Raw genomic sequence first — 22,458 nt, 5'->3', positions numbered from 1 at the left:
TTCTGTCCTGACTCGCACTTGTTTCTCACTTTTAAAGAATCACTGCCATCTGTACTGATTCATTTTGGTCCCCGTGGATCAGAGACTTCTTCTTTGATCCACTTTGGTCCGCGATAGCACTTGACATATGCGAACGAGTGAGTGTGTGGGCGTGTGCTAGCTAGCAGGCGAACCTGTGTGTTAGTTTATAAGTCGTCGTTCTAAGAAAGGGAGCCATAGCGAATTCCGGCTTCGTTCTGGCTCCCTTTCGGGTCTCTAAAGCAGCAACCTCCTCGCGGTGAGACCCGGGCAATCGGTATCATCCTCGGTTCAGGAAATGTTGAGAATTGCAATGAATTTCTGGGTCGAGGATGATACCGAGCAAATAGCTGCAAACTTTATATTGTAAAATAGTGTGTATTGTAAAAGTGTGTGTATTTATACTTTAAGTCGGGGCTGTGAACAATGTTTCGTTCGAAAATTGTTGAAATTGTAATTCCTCCGATCGGAGGTCCCTCAGGGGCTCGCTTGCAGGAGGGGTCTGCAAGCGAGTACGGGGGGTAGCGTCCCCGAGGTACCCGAGTCGCTAATTTCGCATATGTCCAGTAGTATTGCCTTAGCTTTACTTTTTCGCATCTCGTTTTTGACTCCGCCACTGCGGATAGCTGTGGTGGCCTTGCTTGCGCATACTCTTGGGTAAGTCCGGACACATCTCGATGTTCGACGAGTGACCATGCGGCGTGGTGATTCGAACCCGGACCCTCCTTCTGGGGAGGCTCTCGCTTTGCACATACGCTATGTAAGCCGTCCTTAGCTCTCTCTTGGGGGCGGGGCGCAGGGCGAGAAATCCGACCCATTGTGGGATGATCCAACTTTGGATCATCATTCCTCATGTGATCGCGCCGGTCATCGTGATGTGCGAGGCTCCAGACTTGTGCGAGCATTGTACGCGTCGCGTCACCCTCGAGTCAGTGCCTTCTGTCCTGACTCGCACTTGTTTCTCACTTTTAAAGAATCACTGCCATCTGCACTGATTCATTTTGGTCTCCGTGGATCGGAGACTTCTTCTTTGATCCACTTGGTCCGCAATAGTACTTGACATATGCGAACGTGTGAGTGAGTGTGGGCGTGTGCTAGCTAGCAGGCGAGCGTGTGTGTTAGTTTATAAGTCGTCGTTGTAAGAAAGGGAGCCATAGCGAATTCCGATTTCGCTCTGACTCCCTTTCGGGTCTCTAAAGCAGCAACCTCCTCGCGGTGAGATCCGGGCAATCGGTATCATTATCGACCTAGAAAATGTTGCCAATGGCAATGTTTTTTCAATCGGGGATTATACCGAGCAAATAGCTGCAAACTTTATACTGTAAAATGGTGTGTATTGTAAAAGTGTGGTCCCTCAGGGGCTCGCTTGCAGGAGGGGTCTGCAAGCGAGTACGGGGGGTAGCGTCCCCGAGGTACCCGAGTCGCTAATTTCGCATATGCCCAGTAGTATTGCCTTAGCTTTACTTTTTCGCATCTCGTTTTTGACTCCGCCACTGCGGATAGCTGTGGTGGCCTTGCTTGCGCATACTCTTGGGTAAGTCCGGACACATCTCGATGTTCGACGAGTGACCATGCGGCGTGGTGATTCGAACGCGGACCCTCCTTCTGGGGAGGCTCTCGCTTTGCACATACGCTATGTAAGCCGTCCTTAGCTCTCTCTTGGGGGCGGGGCGCAGGGCGAGAAATCCGACCCATTGTGGGATGATCCAACTTTGCATCATCATTCCTCATGTGATCGCGCCGGTCATCGTGATGTGCGAGGCTCCAGACTTGTGCGAGCATTGTACGCGTCGTGTCACCCTCGAGTCCGTGCCTTCTGTCCTGACTCGCACTTGTTTCTCACTTTTAAAGAATCACTGCCATCTGTACTGATTCATTTTGGTCCCCGTGGATCAGAGACTTCTTCTTTGATCCACTTTGGTCCGCGATAGCACTTGACATATGCGAACGAGTGAGTGTGTGGGCGTGTGCTAGCTAGCAGGCGAACCTGTGTGTTAGTTTATAAGTCGTCGTTCTAAGAAAGGGAGCCATAGCGAATTCCGGCTTCGTTCTGGCTCCCTTTCGGGTCTCTAAAGCAGCAACCTCCTCGCGGTGAGACCCGGGCAATCGGTATCATCCTCGGTTCAGGAAATGTTGAGAATTGCAATGAATTTCTGGGTCGAGGATGATACCGAGCAAATAGCTGCAAACTTTATATTGTAAAATAGTGTGTATTGTAAAAGTGTGTGTATTTATACTTTAAGTCGGGGCTGTGAACAATGTTTCGTTCGAAAATTGTTGAAATTGTAATTCCTCCGATCGGAGGTCCCTCAGGGGCTCGCTTGCAGGAGGGGTCTGCAAGCGAGTACGGGGGGTAGCGTCCCCGAGGTACCCGAGGCGCTTGTAGGTTATTAAGATTCTTAATTTAAGTTTGCTGAATTTCTCCATTTTCACAATATTTGCACTTGTGTGCGGGTTAGCTTGGCACTCGTGTGCTGGTCTTAGGTTTTCTATCTCGACTTATATTCTGACTAACTTGAATTCAATGGTTTCAGGTTTATTACAGATATTATCATCCGCCGTGGGATGCGTCGTAGGTTCCATATTTTCGCCAAAATTGTCCAAACTTTCCATAATTTCGTTTCCTCCATTTTCCCAAAAATTGCACTCGTGTGCGGGTTAGTTTGGCACACGTGTGCTGGTCTTAGGTTTCCTAATTCGACTTGTCACCTATTTCGTATTCATACTAACTAGAATTCAATCTTTTCAGGTTCATTACAGATATTATCATCCACCGTGGGATTTTCATCCGCCGTGGGATTATCATCCGTCGTGGGATTTTCATCCGCCGAGGGATGCGTCTTAGTTAATAAGTGCGTGTGACTTAGTTATTAAGTGCGTGCGAGTTAGTTAATAAGTGTGTGTGACTTAGTTTATGATTCTTAACCTCTTGCCTTACTTTAACGGGTCTAGCTTTTAATAAAGATTTTTCTTAAGAATGAACATTATTTTATTCCTTCAAATCCGTCTTAATTTCTCTTCTTTTCACTATAATATTTGCTCGTTCAAAGAAATGTAATCTTACAATAAAATAAAATTTTCTTCTCCTTCTGAGAAATAATTACAATCGGGAAATTTCTAGTCATCATAAATTTAAAGAGAATGGTACGGCAAGGGGTTAAGTTCTCTCAGGGGCCCCCGATTTACGCGAGCGCCCGGGGGAGGGGGGGGGGCACGGGGGTAGCGTCCCCGATGTACCCGAACCGCTAATTTCGCATATGTCGAGTATTATTGCCTTAGCTTTATCTTTTCGCGTTTTCTCCAATACAGCCTTCTGCTGTGGTGGCCTTGCTTTGCGCAATCTCTTGGGTAAGTCCGAACACTTCTCGATGTTCGGCGAGTGATCATGCGGCGTGGTGATTCAAACGCGGAACCCTCCCTTTCTGGGAAGGCTCTTCCCTGGTTGCTGTTCGGCCAGTAATCCGTCCTTAGCCCTCTTTTGGGGGCGGGGCGTTGGGCGAGAAATGGTCACACAGGTTTACCTGTGTAGGCTCCCGCCTAGTGCCGATTCAGACGGGTAAGGCGGCCTAACTTAGTTTTAGGTCGCAGGGCGAGAAATGGCCACCCAATGGGGAGGATCCAACTTTGGGTTATCACTCCTCGTGTGATCGCGCCGGACATCGAGATTTGCGAGGCTCCGAACTTGTGCGAGCATTGTACGCGTCGCGCCTCCCACGTGCTCTGACTTGCTCTTGTTTCTCAATTTGGTAGAATCAGAGCCTTCTGCTCTGATTCATTTTGGTCCCCGTGGATCAGGGACTTCTTATTTGATCCACTTTTTGTCCGCAATAGTTGCTCCACATATGCGTGCATGTGTGTGTGTGTGTGTGCTAGCTAGCTAGCGAGTTTTGTAAGTCGTCGTTGTTAGAAAGGGAGCCATAGCGAATTCCGGCTTCGTTCTGACTCCCTTTCGGGTCTCTAAAGCAGCAACCTCCTCGCGGTGAGACCCGGGCAATCGGTATCATTCTCGATACAGAAAATTTTGCGAATTGCATCGAGTTTTGAGTCGAGGATGATACCGAGCTAATAGCTGCAAATTTTGAATCCTTTTTTATATTGATATTTTCTAATCATAGATCATAGCAAAGGTAAAGCAATGATTGCTGTTACTACGGAACGCGCCTGTGGTAGCCCCCTTCTCCTAGTTCCTTATATATTTGTTTATTGATGAATTTGTTGCCCGTGGAAGAGTGAGAAATTGGTTAGATTTTTGGGTAAGTCATACATTTTTTACATTATTTTAGAATTTTCATATTTTTAAAAATATCCAGCCTCTCATAAAAGTCTCTAGAAATCTCAAAACGTTTTTTGAATATTTCTCGAAAAAGATAACTGAGAAATTAAAACTAATTGGTGAGCAATTATGGGCAATTATAGAGAAATTTTGTTATCTCTGTTTTATTAATATTGGTTACTATCTTGAACCAGCACGATTCCGCCCGACTTTTTTCAACCCGTCCCGAACTTTAGGTTCTTGCACACGCCTACCGATGTCGCATGAAGTGACCCTTCCGATTTATGTTTATGGATTTTAAAAACAAAAATGGCTATAATTGTAGAGGAAGGAGTGATAATATGGCTTTTCAATTTTATACGACATTGTAATACCGAATTTATAAATTCAATTATTTTAAACAATAACTTGTAAGCTAATAATAAGGGAAGGTTTTAAGAAGAGAATTTAGTGCGAAAGTTTAGTTTGAAAATATAGTGGAAGAATTACATTTACTATAATAACATTTAGTAGTAACTTTTCCAGACATAATATTGTAGTTATCATATTTCCCAGTCAATTTTCTTTTACTTTTTGTGTAACGTGATAATGTATGAAATCTCTACGGTTAGTACATATGCAAATTTGATCGCAATTTCAAATGATACACAGAGATGAAGCATTCTGGTCACGTATATGGATATGGACAACTACTTGCATCTGCTCATCGTTACCGTGCGTCCGAAAAACCAAACTAGGTGTGTACATACTTGCATGTATAGAAAATTCACATAACAGACGCATACTGTCAATGAACGAATAGGTATTCGACATAACCACAATCCAAGCTTGCATCTAGGTTTAGGTTTCGGTTAGGTTTATTAAAGTGATAAGGAAATAATATTTCCCTTTTACTCTGTTATCCGTACATGGTCGGCAGACCTGCCATTCTTACATACGCTCTGTTAATATCACATCACATTATCACTTGATGTATTTTATGACTAGATGCTCTTATAAATTTACAATCTACATATTGGGAATCTGTATTATAACGCAAGAGCTTGCATCTACCTTCGATTCCACGTTGAATCGTCTTTCTACTTAGGCGCCACCTTAGAAGCACTAGTATAACTAAACTTGTCAAATTTCTTGCTCTGTATTATCGATATAATGAATTTTTATACCTAAACGGTATGTGTTTACGAGGTGACACTTAACTACCTTAAATCAATATCTTTTACGATATTTATTGGTATCATTCGAAAGAGGAAGATCCAATGCAGTGCGCGAATGCCAGACCTTCATCGACAAAAATCATCCAATGCCATAAAACTGCTTGGATTTCACATGGCTTCGGCACCATTAATTTTTACCTTATTTTCTAAGACTTATATATTATCTTATAATATTATAATATTATCTTATAATTCTTATGAAGTCTGACATTCGCGTCCTGCATTGATTCTTCCTCTTTCGAATGATACCAATAAACATCGAAAAAGATACTGATTTAAGGTAGTTAAGTATTATCCCGTAAATCCATGTTATCGTCTCATTTTATCGGTAACTGTGTCCTCTACCGTTATCTCCTCGCTAGGAGTCTAGCCCTTCAAGGTTATAATATTTAGATCCTATCGTACCACAACAGTTTCTACAGAGTCGGTAATTCAGACCCTGGGACAAAAAGAAGCATCGAATGCAATGTCTATACCGATTCTAAGTCTGTGGTACATGTTTCATAAATATTATTTGCACTATTTAAATGTTTCCGTCGTATACGCTTATTGCCTCCAAATAATATTCAGCACTCGTAGTAGAAATTAAATATATAGGATATTCGCGTCTTGCTAACGTGTATAAATTCACGAACTATCGAACACTTCGTTCACTTTGGTTAGGATCCGTACTATGGATCCTAAATCTGTGCCTCGCGTGTGCATCTATGTCATAATTTCTACTGATCGGAGTTCATGCAATAGTTTGCGAATATTTCCACTAGAGGGAGCTGTGTATGACCAACAAGGAGGGGTAGGATCAAGCACTTCATACGTACCAGTTTTCATAGATCCATTTGTAATAGCGTAGGTAACTGTTGTATATATAGTGTGGTTTGTTTCGAAACGGGTTCGGTGTTATTTTTCTTGTTATATATTTATGCGTTCTGATTCGGTGAAAGTAAGGGATTCGAGTTTTTTCGTTCCAAGTGTTTCAAGGACGCGGGAATTCCTGTCAGTGTGCAAGAATTAAACATTACTTCGAAATAATCAAGTCTATAGATCAGCCTGTAACGAAAGGTACATCAATATGTATATATTATACACAGAAACAATATCTCGGTAATCTACCGTATAATGTTTTCTAGAAATACAGAACCGATGATATACATACGCAACCGATAGCATTATGATGCAACGTACAAAGTAACAGTGTTTTAATCATACATAAAGAATGCTAAATGTCTTTTTCCCGTTACTTCATGCTAGTGTGCAGAAATAGTATAGAAGCTACAGGTCATGAATACATAAACTTTCAAAATTGTAATTCCTAAAAATATTTCAGGAAAAGTAAATTCGTTTACAGTGCAAATACTGTAGATCAGTTTCTAAACATATCGGGAAGATATATTCGGGAACACTTTTACACGTATTACGTTCTCTAGACCGGTTTTACATGCTCTGTTACATGTCTTTTTCTTGCATGTCACATTTTGCGCGGTTTCTGTACACGGTACATGTCGTTGATTCTGGGGCTTTAGTAGCGATAAACGTGACACACAATCAAATTCACCGCCCACAACCATAAATACGTATACGAGTGATACACTCGTAAATGTACTTCGATTCATTTGCTCGTGCGTTGCACTCGCTCGTACATACCTGTCATTCGCTATTTTCAGGCAAGATGACTTCACACCATAACATTAAGTAATTTCTGTGGTATGACACTGGGATTGGCATAATTACGTTGAGTAGTCTCGATCCAGGAATAAACCCGATCATCCTACAATTTTAACTGATGATGAGACGCAACACAAGTCTCCACGATGATTTCTATTTGATTCAGCATTTTTTTTGCGTTCCTTTCCTGGTTACAATTAATCAAAGTTTTCTATTCGTTTGTCGTTTGTTTCGTGGAGATAGAGTAAGAAGTTGGGTAATCGAGGTTATTGAACTCGTAGATTCGAATGATGTTTGATTAACGATTACCGCGCGACATAGAAAATTCAAACGACGATTAATAACGAATTTATCGATCGAGTTTACGGTGTTCATAATTGGTCATTTCAGCCCTTTGTATATCCTAGATTCGGAATGAGTGTTTTTTTTTCGTAAATCAATCTGAAATTCGGACACTTTGTATTTTGATGAATTCTTATTCTTTTTGTTTCGAAGCGAAAGTCACCGCATGCACGTAGGTCATATAACAGAAATAGATAACAAACGATCCATGTCGTCAGAAGAGGGAAAGGTTATTCTGTTTTTCGAAAAATGTTGCTACTGCACACAAGACAAAAATGGTTTCTTTTTCTTTTTGTAAAGTACAGCAATTTTAGGTAACATCTGTCAGGATTATCAAACCTGAGAATGTAACGTGATATTTTTAGAGTGACCAAATATGATGGACCAAGGATTTCCAGGGCAACATACCACTACGACGACGGTAACGACATCGGTTACTACCACACAACCCACTATTCGATTTGATCCATCTTATACAAGAACATTGCCCGGCATGCTAAAGATTGCTCAAGTGGTGAGTTCATTATAATCGATATTATACCATTTTATTACGATGGGCATCTCGTTACTAAATCGATGCGTACAGATTGTTACCGAAAATTGTTACCTAAGAAAAAATGAAAGAGACGAAGATAATACTGACCGTTGTAAACAATGTAATTGCGTGTGTACATTTTTTGTATTCACTATATTTTTTTATTAGGTCATCCGAATAGTTTCGCGGTTTTCACAGGGATAGGTTCAAGGACATAATACGGAATAAATAATTCAGAATTTTGCTAAAATGATAAGTTCTATTTTATTTAATGATCTTTTTACCAACCCGCGGTTAACTGAAGAATTACTTTTTCGTAAAAACTTATTTGTTTACTTATAAAAAATTGTTAAGGTGACTCTGCGGAGATATGAAAAATCGCAGAACCTTTCGGAACCCAAATATATGTATTCCATGAAAATGTGTATGCAGATAAAAAGATTGTTATTTACTTTCATTTCTTAAAAAATAATGCAAGTAGAAAAATGTATATACGCCATTATGTTAACAAAAAATAGTATAACTTTCTTATTTACCGTTAAAATAATAACGCTAGCTAGTAAATGCGTGTGCACTAACAATCAGTATACATACTGATATCAGTATACATACTCATATACATATGGAGTGAACATTGATATTTATTATCACTTAATTATCGTGCGTGATATACAGAACATTTGGCGAGAACCAGAACATCGAATTAATTGTCACTGACCAAACTGCAACACATAATTTTAGCAATTGTAACCATTTTTAATAATTTGAATATTGCGGAAATTTGGTGAAAAATTATGAAATTGGTTGATAAATCGATCGTCCAAATAACAATATCCTATTTAAGAGTTTTTATCGGAAATATAAGAATGAGTCATCATGTAGCGGTTATCAATCGATTAATCCACGTTTCCGTGTTTTTTTTACGTATTTCTTTTTGTAATACTGAAATATTCTTGTAGGTTTTGAATCTTCTAGGGTTCATATGTATCACCGTATCGAGTCAGAGTAACTCGAGCCGGGGAGGATGGTTTAATACAGTAGCCATGGCTGGATTTTGGTTCACAGGAATTTTGCTCGTATTTTATCTGTTCCATATCATCGAAAAATTTTCCAAAATTCCTTGGCTGAAAGTTGTGAGTTGAAAAATTGTTTTCTACTTTTTGTTTTTAAATTTCGTTAAACAAATTTCTTGGGGTAGGAAAAGAGGCAGTTTGATTTTACAGTAATAAAATATGTAGTAAGAATTATTTTTTTTTTTATACGTCAAGCTGTAATTGTGTAACATTCTTCAATGTTTTGATTTGTGCTAGGTATTTCTATAATATGTATATCCATGCGAGTGGAGATTTATATATATATATATTTTTGTTTGCAGGAATTTATATTCTGCGCACTCTGGGCGGCGTTTTATGTGCTCGCTGCATCCCTCGCAGCGGACTATGCTATACACGTGGAATCTTTCGGTGTTGCAGCTGTGAGTACCATATAATAAAAACTTATTTGTAACAATAGTATTTAATGTATTATTTCTCATATTAAGCTTTTTTTACACTAAACCTGTTTATGTGTTAATTATTATTTTGCAGTTATTCCCAAATGCATGTTTTATACAGATTAGGGCCAAAAGCATATGAAATTGTCGTGTAACTGGATTCCAATCATTTGTACACCACTGAAGCTTTTACATATTTAGCGTACTCCATTTGGCTAAAAACGCTGTAATATCTCATAAATCGTTGAAAATATGAAAAATTATTTCTATTATAGTTGTTTGGTATTCTTTCATCTGTGATTTTGTGAAGATTGTTCACGGTGAATTTAATTTCTTTAAATGAATTATGAGATAAATTTGTTTACATGCATTGATTTGATACATTAACCGTTTGAGTCCCAGGAGTTATTAAGAAAAAACACGGTCGAAAAATGCCGAACAGCACAATAGCGCTTGTTTTAATATGCGCAGTATTAGTTTATAAATATTTCAAGTTTTGTTCATAAAAAATTATTGAGAAGATAACAATGAAATACGAAATATGTTACTTGTATTATTTATATTTAAAAAGGCAGCTATGCGATGTACGTGCGTCAGTAAAATTGACCGTGCCATTTCAAATGCCAGTTTCAAATGTCCTGGGACTTTTCGACACAAAATCTAATCAGCGCGATCGCGCTGCTTGGGACTCAAACGGTTAAGTAACGTTCCTTTTAAGCTTCTTTAGAGAAACACAAATGTTCTCTTTATTACCAAACGATTTTTTAAAGTGGATCATACTTTATAACAAGTATATGTAAGGTGTCTTACCTAAAGATAGCCATTCAAATGTTTCCTTCGATGGTGATGGAGGAAATGTTTAGGTAGCTACCTTTACATTACCTGTATAGATTATTATATATAATAGAAATACATTTTGTTTTCAGTTCTTTGGATTTTGCGCGATGGTGGCCTATGGTTACGATGCCTGGTTAAAGTTTCAAGCAATTAGGAGTGGTGCCTTAGCACAGGGTCAGCATACCCCTAAACAAACCTCCACAGTGACGAGTCCTGCGTATTAATTTGGATTCGTACAGGAAAAGAATGGACCAATTTTTAAACATATCGTTGCTTTTATGCATAAGATCTACCGGAATAGGTGTAGCATGTCTGTTGTGTGTTCCAGGCTGTACCCTCCGCACACAACACACACTACAAAAATAGGGCATGATGGATTGACCTTGTAAAATTTGAATGGGTTACATGTGTAATTAACATACATACGCACATGTGATATTACACAAGCACGATATTTGTTTAACCGTGTATCTTTGTACTATAAGGAGATGTTATACCAATATTCTAGTATATGTGTATGTTTTCTCATCTATACACATGTTAATCGAGTCGTACGATAATTGTATATTGCGTCATGAGTTTCTAACGTAGGTCTGTTAATATTGAAATGATATTTTTGGATCAATAGTGTATACATATACATACATATATATTGTATATACATATATACATATGTTTGTATACATGTATAAAAAAACGTGTAAGGATATGTTTAATCAGTATTGTGTTCATGCTCGAAGACGGCAGATTTGCAACATTTTTACTCATTTTTATATTTAATTTTGTACGTATCGTATTCGATCGTATTGCGTCCCATTAATTATACATATAGTGGCAACTAGGCAGACAATTATCCATCTTATTTATAGATTGTGCATATCGAGTGGGAGGAAAGGTTAATGACAGAACATGCAATTTAACATGTTTAAGTTATTCGAATTTTACCGTTGTTGCATGCATCTGCGAAATACCGATAACTAGCGGTAAGGGTAATTTGTTATAATTTATCAATTACTATGATATTATGCAATGTATTACTTATTATGTCTCGGTATTTTTATTCGATAAACTTCGTACAGGTACCTACAATCATATTTACACAATACAGAAATACATCCTAAATAATTTAAATACGAATTTTGAACAATACCAACACAACGACAGTCATCACAATAAAGCTTATAATATTAAGTGCTATTACCTTGATGTTCACCCCAGACTTCGTTGTTAAAGAAAATATTACAGGGCTCTTTAAGCTCTTGTCACTATTAATATATGAACGTTTTCTTTCTTCTCTTCTTTGAAACTTGTAATTTTGTCTTTAAATTATATTAATATATTTCAACATAACGAAAATAACAAAAATCTTCAGATTTTGACAACAACGGAATACCTAACGAATACCTATGCTACCGCTTTTGCTTAACGAGAAAAAGTATAAGTTAAGGATTCTTACTAATTTTTGATACTAAAGCGAGGTCTGCGCGCTTGTTTTTTACCCATGTTCGAGAGATCTATGGTTTTACCATCGGGAAGCACTAGCTTGTTCTCTTGATAGTCTACAAACCCGTTCTCTTCCTCTTCTCGTTGTTCCTCGTCGCATCTGATGCCAGTTTCGTACGTGTACTCGCGACGAATACCGTCTGGATCGATGTACCCGTATTTGCCCCTTGTAATGCAATCGACGCCGATCTGTTCCTCCTTGTACGATCCATCATCGTTTTCAAAGCCCCAGGTGATCGAGCCATCCGGATTGTCGTTGCGATAGCGTCTAATGATCTGTTATGAAACGACACGGTTAACGTATTTTCATGAAACAAACACATTGACGCGATACATTTAAATTGATCGGCGGCACTGTCTACCACGTCTTTGCTAATAATTTACTGGCATTTACACTTATATGTCTCTCCCCCCCCTCTCTCTCTCTCTCTCTCTCTCTCTCTCGATCTCTACCATTGCATAGGTAATTGATGCAAGTGCCACGTTCCACTTTTAAGATACTAATGGCATACACAATATTCGTAACGATTTCCTGCTGCGGGAACGTGATATAACTTAATATTTGTAATTGGGCCTCAATTGCTAGTGCAGCACCGGTTGCATGTCATTTTACAGTTTTCACTTTGCTCGATCGCTTTCAACGAAAAGGTCAATAGCACTTGGACATTTTCCTGCGGCAGACTCGTTAATAATTTTCATATCTAATCGAATTACGTACCTCGCTGCAAACTTGTAAAAGGAAATGGAATAGATCCGGGTAATTACAACGACGATAAGAGCTTCTAATCTTTCAACGGGAATTCAGAGCATATGCATACATACTTTCCGACGTCTCTCTCCAAGTTTCTAAATGAGCTTCGCGAACTCACCTGCGCAACAGGTTTCTTGCCGCGTCCGTCGTAGACCTGAGATGGTTTCGCAGGTTTCGTAGGTGGTTTGACGGGCTGCCTGAATGGTTCTTCGACGGGTTTCCTCGGTTTACTGGGTTTCGGCGCGGGCCGATATTGAACAGGCGGGGACGGCGGTGTTGTCAGTATCTGAGATCCTCCCCTGGCAGTCGGTATTGGTATCTGTTGAAGCGGACGATACTGTACCGGTAGCTGTTGCGATACCGATCCTATGTTAGAGCTCCTCGATATCGAGCCGACAGGTCCAAGATTCGGTATGGCACGCGGTACATTTTCGTCGCTATTCTCGCGGCTCTCCGACTGTTCGTCGCTCAGCTCGACATCGTCGTCTTCGTGATCTCGCGGAGGTTCGCGGTTTCGCGCATCCTCCTCCGGCTCTTCGCTCACAGGCTTCACCACCGGAGGCAACGAAGGTCCTGGCGCCGAGGGATAACTTGGCCGCAACGGTTTCGGTTGCGCGAACGATCCCGGACCCGTTACCAGACCATCTTCGGGGCCTTTCGGTCTGCAAAGTTGACGAAAATTTAGGACCTTGTCGTAACTTGATAACTCCGAGTCGACCATTCAAGCGTGGAAAATTGATGAATTATGAACAATACCTGAACGAAATTGTTGGTCGTCGCAATCGTTGATTGGCGAGCGCTGCCTGCGTTGGTATCGCTGGCCTAGCGGATGGCAGTCTTTGAAACCGTGCCGATCTTAGGGAAAGCGGCAATCCTTTTGACGGCGAACTACCGTCTACATCCTGCTGATATTGCGCCGATACCAAAGCAGTGAAGCTCACTAACAACTGCAACGAAATATATGGTTCTGCGATAGACTTTGGTCCGGCTTGACCCCTCTGGGAATACCAGAGGTTCGCGAGGGTTGCTTACTCTCGTAGCTTCTCCGTGTCCCGGGGAAATGTTCTCTTTGTTCAATAATAGGCTGCGATCTATTCGCGAGATATCCTCGTACAATTGGAAACAAGACGGACGCCAAGGAAACGTGTATTCGATTCAAACGTTTGCAAATCAGCTCGGGAAATGTTCAGCTTCGCGCAAACATCCGCGATCCGACCGTAACGGATGCCATTTCTATGCGTATGAAATTTATAGATCGGCACGCGAGCGCGTCCTTCCACGCAATTTTCTCCTTGACTCCGCGCCAATTCCTTCTCTTTATCTCGCGTTCTGTCTAAATGTCAATTGTTCGCGGCATTACGTGGTCGGCGAACCAATGCAGATATACGCAGACGTTGCTCGACGCTAGGTATAGGTACCGGAATCGAATCGCTTTCTCTTTTCTCCAGCATTCGACGAATTTTACGCGTGCACACGTAACAGACCGCGCGCGACGTGTCACTGGAGCACGCGGTCCTAATTATGCGCGTACGTGCACGCAGAAACGCGCAAACCAGAATTCCGAACCGGTACGCGCTTTTGATACAGGGGGACACCGGTCTCGTTCGTGGAAAACCTGTTGCAACGATATCGAACGAAATCTGGCCAGGAAATAAGAACAATCGAAGTTCGGACAGCGTTAAACTGAAACGGATTCGGCGGGTTTTGCTGGTCCGCGCGCTGAGCCCTGTATCCGTTCTCGCGTGCAAATCTCGCGTTGCATAAGAATATGAAATACCGGTCGTGTTGTTGCCATTAACGTAACAACTTGTCGCGCCGGAGCTATGTCGAATAATCCGGGGGAAATTGAAATGAACGAGGCGAGCCACGGGTTATCGACGCGTCGACGAAGCAACAGGGCGTGAAAGAGGGTGCTAGAAAGTCGCCATTTTCTGCGCCGTTCGGGAACGATATAAAGCCTTGAAGGACATTTAACTCTCAAGCGGTGGAAACTGGTCGAAAAATGCCGCTACGCCCGCGGCTGAGAATTCGATTTTTCTGATCACGAAAGTGTCTTACGTTGAGCTCAACTTGCAGTCTCTAGATCATAGTTACTGATAGAATTGTTTTATTTCTCTACGATTCGGAGTTAGAGTCTGTGAAAGTATAATAAAGTATAATAAAATATAGTATATACAATATAGAAAGTATAATAAATATATATAAATATATACATAAATTAAATATTTATGTATATTATAATATATATATTATAAATATATGCATATATTTACATATATAAACATATATAAATATATATTTATATTATAATGTATATAATATATTATATATATATAATATGTTATATATTTATATATATTTTATATATATTAAGTTTTCTATTGAAAAATTTGATCTCGTATTTTATTATTAGCGCAGAATCATTGATCTGAGGTTAATGTCGTCATCCGACAGAAAATCATGCAATAAGGATTGCGTGGAAACCGGTAAAGATCGGGTGTCATATAAGAGGACTATTTTAGGATTAGACACTGACGCGAATGTAATTGGAAAATATCATTTTCATTTATGTTTGGTGAACGATGTTGTTAGATGTTCTTTTATTCAAGTTATATATACGATGACGATTCAGTAATATTTTCTTAGCTTGTATATGCGATCTGTATATTTAAATGTTTAGAGTTGATATTAATCAAGTGAGAATAAAAATTTGTTCCCCTTTTCCTATCGAGTGCAGGAGAGTAAACGCGACGCGACACGGTGCGCCATTTTGAAGTGACAAGGTTAGCCATGTTTACGGCACCAGCGAGAGACTATTTCCTATGAATTTAGTGTGCCGATATGTTTATTTTCTATAATTTTGTACTCACGTTCATGTTTTACGCTACTTTTGTTTACGGAAACACTTTCTTAGGGATTTATGGAGCATAAGAAGAAGCTATCCGCGTATAACTGTAGTGTAATTACCGAAGTGTGTAGAAATTACGAAAGCGTACCTTCACTTTTGGGACTGCTTCCTTGAAAAATTCAAAACTAACTCAAACCGTTGCTTCGATTGTTGATCAGAATTGTTTGTGCCATGCGCAGGCAATCAAACTATATGAATAATGTTAAAATATATTAATAATACATTTAATTATAATAATATTATCAATAATATTATTAATTAATATAATTAATGTTAAAATATTATATAACTTTTATATTTATATAAATTATATATTTATATTTATATAAACTTATATAACTTTTTTGACTTATGTAACTTTTCAAATGAACATGAAAAATTTAGATGTAAAATTAAAATTTAAATAAAATTTAGAAATAGACTGTCGAGTACTTGAAGTAAGTCATTTTCATACTTCATGAATATTACAAAAGTATGCTTATGAAATGAATTATTATGCTTATGCTTTTATGCTTATCGTATAAAAAAATAGATTTATACGATAAGTCCTTAAAAATACATTTTATAGAATCTATACAATTTTCCCATAAATTTACCTACAAAACTTGCAATCATTCTATATAGACATCATTTCATAAGTTGTAGAAGACGATGGATTAAATGTATACAAAACATTCACGTTATACATATAGAATGACCTGGTATTTTACACACTCAACACTTGTACGTTCCACGAATTAAAATTTATTCATTTCTTGTTATAGAGACTGTACAATTCCTATTTCTCTTCAATTGTTTCTCATTTGGATCTCTTCGTTTAAAATAGGAGGTGACGTGTAGTACCTAATCAAATTTAGTTTAATCAAACTAAATGGGAAATGATTGAAGGCCGTGAGAGGAGGTTTTCGTGCATCGAATTCTGAAAAGCGTATGGGTGTACAGAGAAACGCTTGATGTAGCCTTGCGAATTACTTGCGTTTCCGCGGGTGTCTATGGATCTGAAACACCTTGTATTGTAGCAATCTCTAGCCAAGTCGAGCCGGTATCGGCGTTCGCCATATTCTCTACAGTTCCTGCAGTCCGCAGGAATGCACCGGTCTCGTTGATGCGAGGGGGGAAACAGAGAGAGAGAGAGAGAGAGAGAGAGAGAGAGAGAGAGAGAGACAGGGAAATATGGAGAGAGAGAGAGAGAGAGAGAGAGGGAAATATGGAGAGAGAGAGAGAGAGAGAAAGAAAGAGAGGGAGATATGGAGAGACAGAACGACAGAGTGACAGAGAGAAGGAAACAGGCGAACCGAGTGGACGTGGATTTGTTTCTTACGGGGCTTGCACTTCGTTCCGAGTCGAAGCACGCGTATATATTTATAGGGAATGCGACGAAAAGTCTACGCGACTTTCTTGCGGAGCACTTTCACCCAGGCTCGGCCTACTGTCCGCACGGATACTAATTTTCGTCCTTCGTGCACAAAGATCGTTAAAGAACGCGTTCAAGATCTTGCTACAATTTCTCCCCCCCTTCCCTGCTTACCTCTCCCGTTTCTTTCTTATTCTCTTTTCACCGACTCCAGCCTGTTCATTCACTTCCCCCTCCTCCCGCGCTTTCACTTTCTTTCTCGGACGATTTTCATCTCTATTCAGGGCCAGCTTCGCGATCGCCGTCACGTCTCCGTGACGTGAGATTTTTTTCAATATTGCTGATCGGGCTCTCGGCTCCTGGCTTTTGATCTCGCCCGACCGGACAACTCGAGTTCGAGCGAACAAACAAGGATGCAACTCTGTCTTCAAATCCGTTCTCTCGAGACATCGATTACATATTTCAAATTCGACCCGATCCTCGACGCTCCGACACTGTACAAGCTCGTCAACCTTCTTCGGTATTCGTTGTCTTATTACATTCGGATTTTCGTGCATTCTGTTTATTGTATATTTTCGGATTTCGTATTGGAACACGGTTAAATTGAATCTTTACGTTTTGGCAATTCATTGAAACCGTGAACAATTTAATTAGACGAACTGCCTCCCGGCTATGTACAGCAATGTCTCCCTAATTCGCGCTCAGATTGCACACAAAAGTGGACAATTTGGGAGAGGAGATTCGATCCATTCCAGCGTTGCGGCTCGTTTTTATAGTTATCGATTATCAACAACTATAAAACGATTAGAATTGTTTTACCTTGAAGATTATGGTTCACGCGTTTGCATCTACTCGATGGAAACGCGGGAAAATCCGCGAGCGTATTTATCGGCAGAAAAATCAACGAAGTCTGGTGACTTCTGCTGCTCGAAAGTGCACAAAGTACAGTAATTTCGGCCTAATCCGCGGTCAGTTTGCGCATAAAAATGGACAATTTGGGAAAGGAGATTCGATTATTCGAGCCTTGCGGCTCATTTTTATAGTTATCGATTATCAACAATTATAAAAACAAGACGCAAGGCTCGAATGATCGCATTTATTTTTCCCAAATTGTCCACTTTTGTTTACAAGCTGCAGGAAAATTAGAGAGAATTTTCTGTAATCTGGATTTTTAGTATTTCGTTCTTCTTGATTTTGATATGTTAACAATTTAATATTGGACACTGATGTACCCAAAACAATTATTTACCAAGAGTTTCGTTTGACATTTATAAAGGAATTTGTTGTTACTTTTTACTGCTTTCTACTGCTGCTAGTTGTTGTTACTGCTAATTGTACAATTGTCGTTCAGTCAGGCAATGTGCCGATATTTTGTTGGTCGCAAGATTTTCTTTTTCTTTGGATACATCGGTTTCCAATATTAAATTGTTAACATATCAAAATCGAGAATAACAAAGTACTAATTCTCCCTAATTTACCTTCAGCTTGTAAATAAAAATAGACAATTTGGGAAGAGGAGATACGATTATTCGAGCCTCGCGGCTCGTTTTTACAGTTACCGATTGTCAACAACTATAAAAACAAGGCCGCAAGGCTCGAATAATCGTATCTCCTCTTTCCAAATTGTCCATTATTGCGCGTAATTTGAGTTGCGAATTAGGAAGAAATTACCGTATTGCCAATGCGATTGGAACACGGAAGAATAGTTATTAGTCGTTTAGTTCGCTTTTGTCATCGCGAGTAGAATGTGTTTACGCGTGTCAGCCGAGTCGCGTCATATCACTCTATTTATTTAGTAGGACAAATGGAAATAGTTCGAAAGATCCCAACTTGATTAAAGGAAATATGCTGCCCGCTTTTACATAATCCGATTACGAAGTAACAGGTTGGCGCAGAAAGTCCGCTGGTTGAACGTGTGCACGCGGACATTGGAGAGGGCTGATCGAAAGGAATGTCAAGTATAATGGAAACTCTATATGTAAGCCGATACACATTTTACATATTGTCTAACAACCCGTCTGTCGACTCGGACTATCCCAGTGGATCATTTCTTGACTGGGACCTTCTAACTTCACACCATGGATACATTTTTCTCAGCGGGAATATGCACAGCGTTCTTACATTAGTAGACTGTTGCAGTTACCGAATTAACGACCATTGCATCACACGAGAGGCTATCATTCATTTCGCACTCATAAAACCGGTTACAGCGATTCCGTCTGGTCAGCGAACAAAAAAAATGAAAGAGCAACTTGCAGTCGGAATTGTGCGATTTCTCAACGAGCTATTAGATGACACCGTAAACATCATTGAAAATCCATACTTTCACAGAGTATTTCACCCTGGACCGTTTCACATAGTGAAACAGAAATCTGTTTATTCATCCGCGCGTTACACACGCGCGTAATCATTATCGCGACTTTCTTCCATATTTTGAGTATGCTCTCTCGTGAAAATATATTATTTTATATTTCGCGGTCGCCGCTTCCAGATTGATGGCGAACGAAACAGACTGGAACGGAAGCCTGGGGATGCTTAACGATGCTTCTCGAATTTTCACGATTAACCTACTGCGTTTCTTAATAAAGAGCGCCGATCGTGTGTTCTTACCACTTCATTCTCGTGGCACGGCGATTTCGCCACGGTCCATTGGGCACCGTATATTTTGTTGACGCTTTTCGAAAGGTATCCGGCTTTGCGTTAGATTAGAAGGTATTGACTCGACTGTACTGCATTAGTTCCGGCCGATATTATAGGAACTGGATAAAAAGATCGATCTAGCACTTCGACGGGAGTTTGTCAAATAATGCGAGAGTCTCAATGAACTTCATCGTATCGTTTACTTTTACGAGCAGATCATTCACGCTTGGAAATATGCGACAATTATTTGCACTCCATTGGCGGATCGCGGGAACCATTGCCACGCGGTTCGAGAGAACATGATTAGCATGAATCGATAATACAACGATTGCATCTGGATCTTTTTTACAGCTAGATTACGCATCCTTATGCATTTGTGGCATTACAAATTTATTATATTTATTTTATTATATTTTATTGTATCTTTCGATTATTGAAAGAAATTTCACTTTTCGCCAAAGCTATTAAAACGGAAACTTACGTCAAAAATGAAAGAATCGAAATGAAATAAAACAATTCGTCGGATTTCACCTTCGATCTACCGAAATGCCTAACAGCGAGAGGATTGTTTTAATTTGACGGAAATAATTGACTCGCGTAAAAGTTTGTTTTCTCATTTTAAGACCGACAGGAAGATTTCCGCGAAGACACGTGGGGGTCCAAGCGAACCCGATCACTGTCGCACATCGGCGCGGCCATCGGGAACGCTCGGGGTCCGAGGGTTAAACGGGGTTCGCGACGAAAAGTAGAAAAAAAGAAATGAACACTTTTGGGTACTCACGATCACTGCGACGCGCATGGCCGTGTCCCGTGGTCCCGTGTTCGCAATGGTGGTCACGCTGGGTGTGGTGCCGGCGCGTTTATGCCTCACACTACCGTGAACGACTCCCCGTCTCCGTGTTCTTATACCTATATCCCCGTTTAAATTCCTATGGTACGAGCAACACGCAGGCCAACTTTCCATCGGCCAGCAGGAATTGTGCTCCGCGCGAATACGAGACCGCGAAACGTTTCGGCATGTCATCCGGTGTTCTCTAATTCCCTTGCTAGTCGCGTATTATCAGTACCCTGACACCCTGCGATCATCTTTCTTCCCAGATACGTCATTAACGACTAATTGGCTGGAAGAGCTGCTTTGTTCCTTCGCATGGCATCTCGCGGAATATTCGTTCCTTAGACACGTTAAATATTCTTAACGACTAGCTAAACGGACATTTCTTGGATCCAATGGGAAATTCTCGGGGTTGACATTCGACAGCAATTTTCGTGTTGGGACTCTTCGATCGTTGCCGATAGTTTTCAGTGATTCTCTCGCACGATGCAGATGTAAAAGTGTCAAAGCAACGCATTGGAAGTAGATATTGCGTGATTAGGGGGTTCGGGGAATTCGATATGACACCATATATATATTTTTTAACTATCTACGAAAACTTATTCGAACTTTAAATATTTCTTGATAGGAGAAAATATCGTAGCAATGTTTTGAATTATATATATTTTGAAAAAAAATATATATTTATATATATTAATTATATTTATAATTTATATTTATAAATATATTTATTTATTTATTTATAAATATAAATATAAATTTATTTATTTATTTATAAATATAAATATAAATTTATATATATATATATACATATAATATTCAATATATTATATATATATGTATAATCGTCGGCATTTTACAAGTATTAGCTGACAGGTGATGGTTGCTTAATTTTGAACCGATGAGTAGTGGGACGAAGTCACGCGCATGTGTCAGTGACCGTCAATGTGTCACCACACGGTGTCATCGAACGTTTGATAAAGTTTCACACTAGCCTGTGATCGTTTATAATATCCTCAATGCGACCGAATAAAATGTCTGCGAACATAAACCAGTCGGACGATATAATTATAAAATGCGAATGAATTTACACTAAAAATAAAGCTTTACGCTAAAAGTATAATAGAACAGTTACTTAATTACAGTGCCAGATTTAATTTTTATTGATTCGTAGAGTAAATCGTTTTCCATACGGGTTAGCCGATTGAGCTGATCGCGTACAAATTTGAAGAATAGAGAATTGTGATATATCGGATGACCGGATAATCGAGGCTCAACTGTAGAATTTTTCAGATTTCTGCAAGTACCATAAAGAACCATGATTCGGTAACATAATACAACAACGATTCTGTGTGATCCAAGCGAACGTTATTGTTGACGCAAGAAATGTGCAAATGCCCTCTGAAACTTCTTGCTCTCGTCCGACACAATTTATCGTGTGTCATTAGAGGAAACAGAAACCGTTGGTGGACTTTTAAATCGTCAGCCCCATTTCTCCTCGATCGCGTAAGTCCAACGGGACTAGTCTTAATTGTGCCCCGTGCACACGGCAGTCAGACTTGTAGTAGACGCGAGTAGTAAAAGTAGCCATCAATATCAGTTATCGGGAGTTACCTAAGTATTACATCTACCCCGATTTCCGCGATCGGCGAAGCAGGTCGCGTTTCCTCGACCACGTGGAATGCTTGAAAATAATTTTCAAATGCGGCCGAACCTTTGAAAACGTTTGAAAATATCGAAATATTAAATTCTAGTCGAAATCATTCACCATATATTTAACTACAGCATTTTGTCTTCGCAACTTCGTTTCAGCGGCCCTCAAACCTTGAGAATTTTGCTTGGAAAATGTACGATTTTTCAGCATCTTTGCTCTCGCAACTGGAACTTATAAATATTTTATTTATAAGGTACTTTTTTATAGCGGCGTGCACATACCCAGGTGCGTAAAATAAGAGAGTCAAAAATTTATTCCTCGTTTGAAATTCATCTCCGAAAATTTAAACTTGTGGGATTGGAATAATGGAAGTGAAATTTCGTTACTTAAATATCTCTTCCCTGCTAACAACATAGCATACCGAAATTAAGTTTTCGACA

At 39.7% G+C, this 22,458-nt stretch overlaps 2 protein-coding genes across 5 annotated transcripts; one reads left to right on the top strand and one right to left on the bottom strand.

The window, feature by feature from the left end:
• The first annotated feature begins 5,006 nt into the window (after positions 1-5,006).
• LOC117217673 (CKLF-like MARVEL transmembrane domain-containing protein 4) lies at positions 5,007-11,567 on the top strand. Of its 4 annotated transcripts, none has more exons than XM_033465453.2 (5): positions 5,007-5,028; positions 7,878-8,026; positions 9,007-9,180; positions 9,423-9,521; positions 10,466-11,567. In XM_033465453.2, exons 2-5 carry the CDS (start codon positions 7,889-7,891, stop codon positions 10,598-10,600), a joined length of 546 nt encoding a protein of 181 aa, XP_033321344.1. In that variant the 5' UTR covers positions 5,007-5,028; positions 7,878-7,888; the 3' UTR covers positions 10,601-11,567. The 4 variants fall into 4 exon arrangements, with proteins under 4 accessions (XP_033321344.1, XP_076380499.1, XP_033321342.1 ...); XM_076524384.1 differs by lacking the exon at positions 5,007-5,028 and adding an exon at positions 6,271-6,354; XM_033465451.2 differs by lacking the exon at positions 5,007-5,028 and adding an exon at positions 6,361-6,567.
• On the bottom strand, positions 11,411-20,511 carry LOC117217672 (uncharacterized). Its single transcript, XM_033465450.2, has 4 exons — positions 20,314-20,511; positions 13,387-13,577; positions 12,749-13,292; positions 11,411-12,155 (listed from the first exon to the last, which is right to left on the bottom strand). The coding sequence occupies exons 1-4, from the start codon at positions 20,494-20,496 to the stop codon at positions 11,832-11,834; spliced, it is 1,242 nt and encodes a 413-aa protein (XP_033321341.1). The 5' UTR covers positions 20,497-20,511; the 3' UTR covers positions 11,411-11,831.
• Positions 20,512-22,458: the final 1,947 nt, after the last annotated feature.

Source organism: Megalopta genalis, chromosome 8, assembly GCF_051020955.1.
Source record: "Megalopta genalis isolate 19385.01 chromosome 8, iyMegGena1_principal, whole genome shotgun sequence".
Taxonomy (NCBI): Eukaryota; Metazoa; Arthropoda; class Insecta; order Hymenoptera; family Halictidae; genus Megalopta; species Megalopta genalis.
Note: the sequence above shows the minus strand (reverse complement) of the source record. Positions and strands in the feature narration are given on the sequence as shown.

Coding starts and splice junctions, on each gene's coding strand:
- LOC117217673 (XM_033465453.2), top strand. CDS start 7,889: ATGATGGACCAAGGATTTCCAGGGCAACATACCACTACGACGACGGTA. Junction 9,181..9,422: donor AAATTCCTTGGCTGAAAGTT/GTGAGTTGAAAA, acceptor TTTTGTTTGCAG/GAATTTATATTCTGCGCACT. Junction 9,522..10,465: donor AATCTTTCGGTGTTGCAGCT/GTGAGTACCATA, acceptor TTTTGTTTTCAG/TTCTTTGGATTTTGCGCGAT.
- LOC117217672 (XM_033465450.2), bottom strand. CDS start 20,496: ATGGAAAGTTGGCCTGCGTGTTGCTCGTACCATAGGAATTTAAACGGG. Junction 13,293..13,386: donor CGACCAACAATTTCGTTCAG/GTATTGTTCATA, acceptor TCAACTTTGCAG/ACCGAAAGGCCCCGAAGATG. Junction 12,156..12,748: donor GCAAGAAACCTGTTGCGCAG/GTGAGTTCGCGA, acceptor GTTTCATAACAG/ATCATTAGACGCTATCGCAA.